Below are 10,128 nucleotides of genomic sequence, written 5' to 3' on the forward strand. Positions count from 1 at the left end.
GTTTCTCTTTAACAAAAAAAAAAAGACAGTTTCTCAAACGTTGATATCATATTAACTAACTCTTGAATTGTACGAAGATTTTACCTTTTGAAATCTTATTTTACTCCTAATTATTAACAAGTATGGCAATCATTGCACAAAGAAGCATCAGGATTCAACTGTAATTTTGTTAGAGTTTGAACGCAATTAATGACTTGAAATAACCGCAGTTACGTACGTTCACATTTGAGTCACGGAACGTTATCCCAAAAAAAAAGAGAAAAAAATAAAATAAATAACGGTTTTTCTATAGAGTGCCCTTGGGCACTCTATAAGAGAGGAGAGAGATAGAGAGAAATGAATGAAGAGAGGATCCCAATGCAAATCAGGGGGCCCCCTCAAAAGTTGACTCAAAAGTTTCTGAATTAATTATTGAAAGGGGGTGATGAGTATTAAATGAGCTTAACAATTATAAAGGTGACATCCAATTTGCTTTTATGTTATTTACTGCCTGCTAGCTTGTTGGATTTCAAAAGTGACCCCACCCCCACCCCCCAAAAAAAAGAGGATGTGACCAGCCCTCCTTATTATTTTTTGGGTGACAAAACCCACAATACAACATCCACTTGTGTTTCAGCCCCTATTTAGGTTTCCAACACAACACAGTGACAAATATTTGTTCAAAACCCAAAACTGTTAACTCATTTCATTTCTTCTTCTTCTTCTTTCTTCTTCTTCTTTTTCTTCATTTCTTTAGCCTCTTAGTTTTTAGGCTTTTCCTTTGTTTTTTTCTTTCTTCTTCTTCACTACTTTAGCCTCTTAGTTTTCTGAAGCACTCTGTTCATCTTACTTCTCCTGAGACCCATTTCACTTCTTCTTCCTCTTCTCAGTTGAAGGTATGAGTAAACAAGAGGATCTCAATTTCCTCAAGATATAGGTACTTTTATCCCTCTCTCCCTATGTTTTCCTCTTCCTTCTAAAATTTTTTTCTTTTTTGTATGACGTCAAATTTTCTCTTTCATTCTATCATATTTTGCTTTTGGCCATGTTTTTTGTTCTACAGGTAATGTTTACATATTTATTATATCGTTCCCCATAAAAAAGATGCACTTTTCCTTCTTTTTTCTTCTTGGTTGTAAATTTCTCCTGTTCGACGCTGCCGCCGCCGGCGAGAAACCAAACAGCGGCATTTTAACAATCCTCGTCGAAGACGAAGAGATTATCGAATCTGTGGTCATGGGTACGACCTCATCTTATTCATTGGAGTCCAAATTGGGAGACTGCAAACGTGCTGCAGGTGTTCGACGCGAGCCCTTAAGGAGAATCACCGGCAGAAATCTCAACGACCTACCTCTTGATGGGTTCGATTACGCCTCCATCCTCAGCCAGTGCTCCGAGATGTCGGTTGGGTTCGTCGCATTGCCCGTTGGCATCGCAGACCCGTTGGTTTTGGATGGGAGGACTTACTACGTGTCGATGGCCACGACCGAAGGGTGTTTGGTTGCAAGCACGAATAGAGGGTGCAAGGCCATTAGGGAGTCAGGTGGGGTCCAGAATGTTGTGCTTAGGGATGGGATGACGAGGGCCCTGATGGTGAGGTTTATGCTTAAGGTGCAAGGCCATTGGGGAGTCACGTGTCATGTTTCATTGTTCAGTTGATTATACTATGTGTTGTTATGGTTTGGTTATACTTAGATCAAAATTTAATAAAATGTATTGTGTCTATTTAGTGATCAATTTTGGTGTAATTTATTGCAATTGTATGTGAAACGTATTGTGGTTGTCATGTGAATATGTACAAGTAACGATAATATGTACATAATCTTGAACATGTTAACTCTCATCTGTATATGTTACCTTTCAGGTGTATATGTTAACGTTCAGGTTTATATGCTAACGTTCACATGAACATGTTAACTATCAATTGTATATGTTAACTTTTATCTGCATATGTTAACTTTCTTACGAACATGTTATATTTCATCTCTACATGCTAACTATTAGCTGAATATGTTAACTTTCAGCATAATATGATGAACGTTAACATGTTTAGTTAAAAGTTAACATGTTTTGAATAAAATTAATATATTATGGTGAAAGTTAACATATAATAGTGAAGGTTAACATATTATGATGAAAGTCCTCATGTATGTGTGAGTATTACACTTTTATAACTAATGAAAATCCTCATGTAAGTAATCTTGAATTTATTATTATTTTTTGCTTAAGTGGCTGTGATTTATGATTCATGATTTAACTTGATTTTGATTTTGTTTTTGTACATAATTTCAGAATGATGACTGTAGATTTCGAGAGTGGTTTGACAACCATGTGTATAGTGTGGGAACTCAATTATTTCCACTTATGAGAGAAGAACTCACTGATTTGAGGAGAAGCTTGGATTTGAAGGATAAATTGATTGAAAAGTATTATGAGACTAAGAAGTCATGAGGTAATTTCCAAACTCAAACAAGAGTTTAAGTTGAATAAACAAGAACATGAAGCTTGTTATTGCTTGGATGAGGTTATGAAAATGAGGAGAAGAAATGAATTTGATGGGTAAGCTTGCAGAAGAAAAGATGAAGAAGATGTTAAATTTTATAATGGGACTGTTTGTACTCTTTATTCCTGTGTTGTTTCTCCAGAATTGCTTGTAACGTGTCATGAATCTCTTGTAATGTGTCATGTTTCATTGTTCAGTTGGTTATATTATGTGTACTCTTTATACTTGTGTAGCTTCTTCAGAATTGCTTGTAACGTGTCATATTTTATTGTTCAGTTGATTATACTATGTGCTCTTATGGTCTGGTTGTACTTAGATCAAAAATTAATGAAATATATTTTGTCTATTTAGTGATCAATTTTGGTTATTGCAATTGTATGAGAAATGTATTTTGGCTGTCATGTGAATATGTACAAGTTCATTCAAATAGAACTTGATATGCACAATAAACTGAATATGTTAAGATTGTATATAAATTATGTGTATCAAAACATGAATATTATGGTACATAATATGTACATAATCTTGAGGTTATTGTGTACATAATATATATAGATTATGTACATAATTTTCAAGTTACGATTCACTATTAAATCCCATAATATGTTAACTCTCATCATAACATGTTAACTTTTTAGCTGAACATGTTAACTTTTATTGTTACATGTTAACTTTCATAATAATATGTTAACCTTTGTCATAACATGTTAACTGTCAGGTGAAAATGAGAACTTCCATCATAATATGTTAACATTCACTATTACATGTTAACTTTCACCATAATATGTTAACTTTGTTTAAAACATGTTAACTTTCAACTGAACATGTTAACGTTCATCATATTATACTAAAAATTAACATATTCAGCTGATAGTTAGCGTGCAGAGATGGATATAACATGTTCGTGAGAAAGTTAACATATGCAGATGAAAGTTAACATATACAATGATAGTTAACATGTTCATGTGAATGTTAGTATATAAACCTGAATGTTAACATATATACCTGAAAGTTAACATATTCAGATGAGAGTTAACATGTTTAAGATTTTGTACATATTATCGTAACTTGTACATATTCACATAACAACCACAATACATTTTACATACAATTGCAATAAATTACACCAAAATTGATCACTAAATAGACACAATACATTTCATTAAATTTTAATCTAAGTACAACCAAACCACAAGAACACATAGTATAATCAACTGAATAATGAAACATGGCACGTGACTCCCTAATGGCCTTGCACCCTAAGCATAAACCTCACCGTCGGGGCCCTCGTCATCCCATTCCTAAGCACAACACTCTAGGACCCACCTGACTCTCCGATGGCCTTGCACCATTTGTTCGTGCTCGCAACCAAACACCCTTCAGTCGTGACCATCGGCACGTAGTAAGTCCTCCCATCCAAAACCAACGGGTCCGCGATGCCAACGGGCAATGTGACGAACCCAACCGGCATCTCGCAGCACTGTCTGAGGATGGAGGCGTAATCGAACCCATCAAGAGGTAGGTCGTTGAGATTTCTTACGGTGATTCTCCTTAAGGCCTCGCGTCGAACACCTGCAACGCGTTTGCGGTCTCCCAATTTGGACTCCAATGAATAAGATAGGGTCGTACCCATGACCACGGATTCGATGATCTCCTCGTCTTCGACGGGGATTGTTAAAATGTCGTCGTTGGGTTTCTTGCCGACGGTGGCAGCATTGAATAGGAAAAAATTACAACCAAGAAGAAAAAAAGAAGGAAAAAATGCATCTTTTTTGTAGGGAACAACATAATAAATATGTACACATTACCTGTAGAACAAAAAACATGGCCAGAAGTAAAATGTGATAGAATGAAAGAGAAAATTTAACGTCATACAAAAAAAAATTAGAAGGAAGAGAAAAACATAGGGACAGAGGGATAAAAGTACCTGTATCTTGAGGAAATTGAGATCCTCTTGTTTACTTATACCTTCAACTGAGAAGAGGAAGAGGAAGTGAAATGGGTCTCAGAAGAAGTAAGATGAACAGAGTGCTTCAGAAAACTAAGAGGCTAAAGTAGTGAAGAAGAAGAAAGAAGAAGAAGAAGAAGAAACGAAATGAGTTAAGGGCAGTTTTGGGTTTTGAACAAATATTTGTCACTGTGTTGCGTTGGAAACCTAAATAGGGACTTAAACACAAGTGGATGTTATATTGGGGGCTTTGTCACCCATAAAATAATAAGGGGGGCTAGTCACATCCTCTCTTTTTTAGGCCTTGAAACATTTTTCCCTTTTAAAAAACCATCTCAAATCTTACCATGAAAATTTCATAAACTGGTTTTATTATAGATGATAACAAAACCATTAAATCAGTGGAAAAATATTCTATATCATATCATGTTCCCTTTAAAAGCACAAGTTCGAAAAAATCTTTCGGTAGAAAAAAATACTCATGAAATTTAAATACTAATCCATTAAGTAAGAGTAAGTTGATAAATTGATTAATTTTTATTGGATATACATAGTATGAAGATAGCAAGGTTCAGCAAGTAGCAAAAAAGTTGCTGGAAGCTGGAACTGGGTATTTAATGCCAGAATTCATGGAAAAGCCAGAACTATGATAATGTGGGATTCAAATATCCTTGGTGTTCAAATAATCAACATATCTGATCAAAGTATCACATATAAAGTAGTTTCTTTAGATGGGAGAATGGATTGCATGATTACATATGTTTATGGTTTTAACCAAATGGAGGCTAGGAAGGAGTTATAGACTGAATTGAAAACTATAAAGCAATCTATGAGGAATGAATCATGGATCATGTGTGGTGATTTTAACACTGTCATCAATGGTGAGGAAAAGCTTGGAGGTGCTGTAATTACTAAAGCTGACACCAAAGATTTCAGGGATTTAATTGAAGACTGCCATCTAAATCATCTAAAAACAACAGGATGCTTCTATACATGGAACAATAAACAAGATCATGATTCCATAGTGTGGTGTAGACTGGATAGAGCTCTGGTGAATGATGCATGGCTTAACATGTATAATGCTAGTCAGGTTGAATTCTTGCTGCCTTACTTCTCTGACCATTCTCCTGCTTTAGTTTCACTTTTCCAGGAATGTTCAAAAGGAAAGAAACCTTTTAGATTCTTCAAGATGTGGTCCAAGCATGATAGCTACATTCCTACTATTTCTGCCATTTGGCAAACAAAAGTAGAGGGATACAAAATGTTTGTAGTTTGCAAGAGGCTTAAACTAATGAGAGGTGCACTTAAGGAGTTAAACAAGAAGCACTATTATAATATCGGTGAGCAGGTTCTTAGAGCTAAAAAGGCTCTTGAAGAGGTTCAAGGCAGTTTGCAAATAAATCCTCTCAATCCAGACTACATTATGAAGGAAAGGGAGTGTATTGCAAATTATAACAAACTTTTGGATTGTGAGCTTTCATTTCAGCAGCAAAAGCCAAGATAAATTGGAGTGTACAAGGGGATAGGTGCACAAGTTTTTTCCACTCCAGAATCAAAGCAAATAGACATCATAATAAGGTGTTGGTACTTTACAATACCTTAGGGCAGAGAATTTCTGATCACGAGGAGATTGTAAATGAAATGGTGTCATACTTCAAGGGCCTATTGGGGGAAGCTCCAGTTACAACCACACCAGACATTCAAGTTATTCAAGCTGGACCATGCTTGAATAAAGCACAAGCTGATATGCTTTCCAGACCTGATTCAAAAGAAGAGATAAAGAATACAATCTTTTCAATTGATGATAACAAAGCACCAGGACCAGATGGATATGGAGTTGCATTCTATAAATCTGCTTGGTCTGTGATTAGGGAGGAGGTGACTTTAGCAATTGAAGAATTCTTCAAAAATGGTAAATTGCTGGGAATGGTAAATTCAACTGCCATTACTCTTATTCCTAAGAAACAATGTCTAGTTTCCCATTTTGATTTTAGACCCATATTTTGCTGCAACTACATCTATAAATTTATTTCCAAAATCCTAGCAAATAGTATTAAACCAATCAAGGGGAGCATTGTGAATGAAGCACAAAGTGCTTTTGTGAAAGGTAGATAAATTACAAGTAATATCTCCTTGGCACATGAGCTTGTTAAAAGCTATAGTAGGAAAAGCGTTTCACCAAGAGTCATGATGGATATTGATATTAGAAAAGCTTTTGACACAATAAGCTGGGATTTTATAAGAAAAATGCTTGAAGGGCAGAGGTTTCCTAGAGAGATGATAAACTGGATCATGGTTTGTATCTCTTCTCCTAAATTCTCTATTTCTCTCAATGGAACACTTCATGGCTATTTTGAAGGAAAGATAGGTTTAAGGCAGGTTGATCCCCTTTCACCATACTTATTCATTCTAGGGATGGAATTCTTATCCAGGAGATTAGAGCTCTTAAAGAAGGACATGTTGTTCAAATATCATCCAATGTGTGGCAAGCTCAAAATATCCCATCTCATCTTTGCGGATGACCTGCTACTCTTTGCCAAAGAAGATTTATATTCAATCCAAAAGCTACATCATTGTGTGAAAGATTTTAGTGATGCAACTGACCTAGAAGCTAACCTGGATAAATACTCTATATACTTTGGTGGAGTTGATGATTCTGCCAAAATAGAGATAAAAAACTTCCTGGGTTTTTCAGAAGGTGTCCTTCCCTTCAAATATCTAGGTGTTCCTCTCTTTTGTAAGAGACTAACATATGTGGATTGCAATCCATTTTTGGATAAAATTTCAAATCATTTTCATAAGTGGTCAAGACATAGCAACCTACCGTATGCAGGGAGGCTTCAGGTAATCAAAAGTGTGTTATTAGGGGTTCAAAATTACTAGACATCTAATTTTATACTTCCAGTAAAGGTTGTGAAGTTGATTGATGAGAAATGCAGGAAATTCTTGTGGGGAAAATCTGAAAACTCTTTTAAAACTCCATTGGTTTCATGGGATAAAGTATGTTGTGGGAAAAACAAGGTGGACTGGGAGTTTTCTCTGCTGTTAATTGGAATCTGGCTTCAGCTATGAGGAGCATATGGTATATTCATGTTAACAAGGAAATTTTATGGGTGAAATGGATTCATGGGAATTACTTAAAGCATTAGGATGTATGGCATGTCAAAGCCAAGAAAGGGGGCTCTTGGATGTGGAAGCAGCTTCTCAAAAGTATGGATAAAGCTTTGAATGAAGTTAAAACTCTTTTAAAACTCCATTGGTTTCATAGGATAAAGTATGTTGTGGGAAAAAACAAGGTGGACTGGGAGTTTCCTCAGATGTTAATTGGAATCTGGCTTCAGCTATGAGGAGCATATGGTATATTCATGTTAACAAGGAAATTTTATGGGTGAAATGGATTCATGGGAATTACTTAAAGCATTAGGATGTATGGCATGTCAAAGCCAAGAAAGGGGGCTCTTGGATGTGGAAGCAGCTTCTCAAAAGTATGGATAAAGCTTTGAATGAAGTTGGAGGGATTGACAACCTGATACACATGCTTAGTACTTGTTATAAAAGCTCTAAAATCCAGTTATCAGCAGTTTACAATGCATTCTCCCATGTTTCACAAAATGTTCCCCGGTTTAACACAGTGTGCGGGAAGTTGAATTATCCCAGGCACTCGTTTGTGTTGCGGCTGGCGGTGTAGAACAAGTTGCAAACACAAGACAGATTGATGAGGAGAGAAATCATCAATGCAAATTCATGCCTCCTATGTGCAGGTACAGGAACTGAGAGCAGAAATCACTTATTTTTTTATTGCATTTTTTCCAGGGATGTGTGGTTAAACATCATGAACTAGCTTAAAATGGATTGGCAAACTTGTGCTTGGACCTTACTTTTGGATTGGTATAACACCAGACAGAGAGGGAAGGGATTCAAAAAAAAAGGTTAGAAGAATGGCTCTTGCGGCTGCTGTGTACAGGTTATGGGAAGAAAGAAATGGCAGATGTTTTCAGCAGCGATTAAAGAGTATTGATCAATTAGTGAAGGTCATCAAAATGGATATTTTCACTATATGTCTGAACAATCCCATCTCTGCTGAACATAGAGATTGGTTGATATATTTGTAATTTTGATGTTTTTTTAGAAGCTTGGTTTTCTCAATGTTGAGATAGTGATGTACATAATTTCCATATTTTGCTAAATGAATAAAATGTTTTTTCATTGACCAAAAAAAAAGATAGGGATATAGTTTAAATTAAAATGTAAACCTAAATGAAATTATTAAATGCCAACTTTACAAATGTATACAAGATGAATGGCGTATATGCAAAAAACCAAACAAATCAACGAGACAAATAATGTCTGCCCTAAAGGTCGAACTTAGGAACAACGTAGACCTACAAATGTAAATAATATGGATGAGATATTTATAAAATCCACCAAACAAATTAAAGACACAAGAGTCGTTCTCAAAGTTATAAAAAAGAAAAATTAAAATAAATGGTTGCAATCTGAGGACACAACATGGCAATCTCTCACCGACTAAACTTTAAGTAGTTCATGGTACTGCATAACTAGTTTTAAAGTTTAATTATACATTATTATTTAGATAGAACTCTATTTACAATTGTTATTCTCTCACATGTAACATCACATGCAAATATATATAAGCCAAGAAATTACAATAATTTTTATAGCACTTTCATATCTTTTTATTGATATGTGACTTTGTTATTTTTTCTATTAGATTAGATTAAATTATTTTAAAACAATTAATTATATTGCGTATTTAATCTTTTTTCATATTAATAAATAATAATAATTTTCACAACACTTTTATCTATTTTCTTCTTATTAGATTAGATTAAATTATTTTAAAGTAATTAATTATATCATATGTTTGATCTTTTTTATATCAGAACTTGCAATAATTTTTATAACTCTTTCATCTCCTTTAACAGGTATGTGCCTTTATTATTTTTTATTAGATTAGATTGTTTAAAAATTATGAATTATAAAATTATAATAATTTTTATATCATTTTTATCTATTTTCTTTTTATTAGATTGGATCAGATTATTTTAAAGTAATTAATTATATTGTATATTTGATCTTTTTTAGATCATAAAGTTGAATTATACTATTATTATTTAAATAGATACTATTTGTATAAAAGTCATAGAGAATCTCACACATATTCTAGATCTTAATGCCAATAATATCATAGAGAATCTCACACATATTTTAGATCTTAATGCCAATAATACTTACATATTAGTGTTTGTTAAAATAAATTTCATGCATGGGCTGAACTTATATGATCCTACTTTAACCGGATTAGATAATTTATTTATTTTTCACCCAAACTCTTCCACAAAGCCAAAAGAGAATAGCAATGCTATAGCTATATATATATATATGACTATATACTAATAACTATAATATATATATAATATATATATATATTATATATACTCATATGAGAACATATGGGTATAAGCTTGTACCAAGCACAAAAAAGTTTGCTTGTAGTGAGCATGTCAAATCCCCCATCCACGAATCATATCAAAAATATGGGAACAAATTCACCATGGGTAGTGAGTGGATGAGGTAATATGACCACATCACTACCGAAGACACACAAATTTGTGCTTGGTACCAAGCATACCCATATTTCTCTCCTCTCTCTCTCTCTCAGATCTCTCCTCTCTCT

At 34.3% G+C, this 10,128-nt stretch overlaps 3 protein-coding genes across 3 annotated transcripts; all 3 read left to right on the top strand.

Moving 5' to 3' along the window:
* LOC109846948 (3-hydroxy-3-methylglutaryl-coenzyme A reductase-like) lies at nt 1,216-5,080 on the top strand. The gene is made up of 2 exons (XM_020416188.1): nt 1,216-1,590; nt 4,985-5,080. Exons 1-2 carry the CDS (start codon nt 1,216-1,218, stop codon nt 5,078-5,080), a joined length of 471 nt encoding a protein of 156 aa, XP_020271777.1.
* Nucleotides 5,260-5,934, top strand: LOC109846949. The gene has a single exon (XM_020416190.1). It carries the CDS (start codon nt 5,260-5,262, stop codon nt 5,932-5,934), a length of 675 nt encoding a protein of 224 aa, XP_020271779.1.
* Nucleotides 6,621-8,542, top strand: LOC109846950. Its single transcript, XM_020416191.1, has 4 exons — nt 6,621-7,274; nt 7,341-7,430; nt 7,699-7,787; nt 8,272-8,542. The coding sequence occupies exons 1-4, from the start codon at nt 6,621-6,623 to the stop codon at nt 8,540-8,542; spliced, it is 1,104 nt and encodes a 367-aa protein (XP_020271780.1).

This window comes from Asparagus officinalis, chromosome 7, assembly GCF_001876935.1.
Source record: "Asparagus officinalis chromosome 7, Aspof.V1, whole genome shotgun sequence".
Classification (NCBI taxonomy): Eukaryota; Viridiplantae; Streptophyta; class Magnoliopsida; order Asparagales; family Asparagaceae; genus Asparagus; species Asparagus officinalis.

Bases quoted from the DNA above. Each gene is read 5' to 3' on its own strand.
- LOC109846948 (XM_020416188.1), top strand. From the start codon at position 1,216: ATGGGTACGACCTCATCTTATTCATTGGAGTCCAAATTGGGAGACTGC. The intron at 1,591-4,984 runs GTGCAAGGCCAT...GGATATACATAG, and splicing joins TGGTGAGGTTTATGCTTAAG to TATGAAGATAGCAAGGTTCA.
- LOC109846949 (XM_020416190.1), top strand. From the start codon at position 5,260: ATGAGGAATGAATCATGGATCATGTGTGGTGATTTTAACACTGTCATC.
- LOC109846950 (XM_020416191.1), top strand. From the start codon at position 6,621: ATGGATATTGATATTAGAAAAGCTTTTGACACAATAAGCTGGGATTTT. The intron at 7,275-7,340 runs GTAATCAAAAGT...CTTCCAGTAAAG, and splicing joins CGTATGCAGGGAGGCTTCAG to GTTGTGAAGTTGATTGATGA. The intron at 7,431-7,698 runs GTATGTTGTGGG...TTGGTTTCATAG, and splicing joins CATTGGTTTCATGGGATAAA to GATAAAGTATGTTGTGGGAA.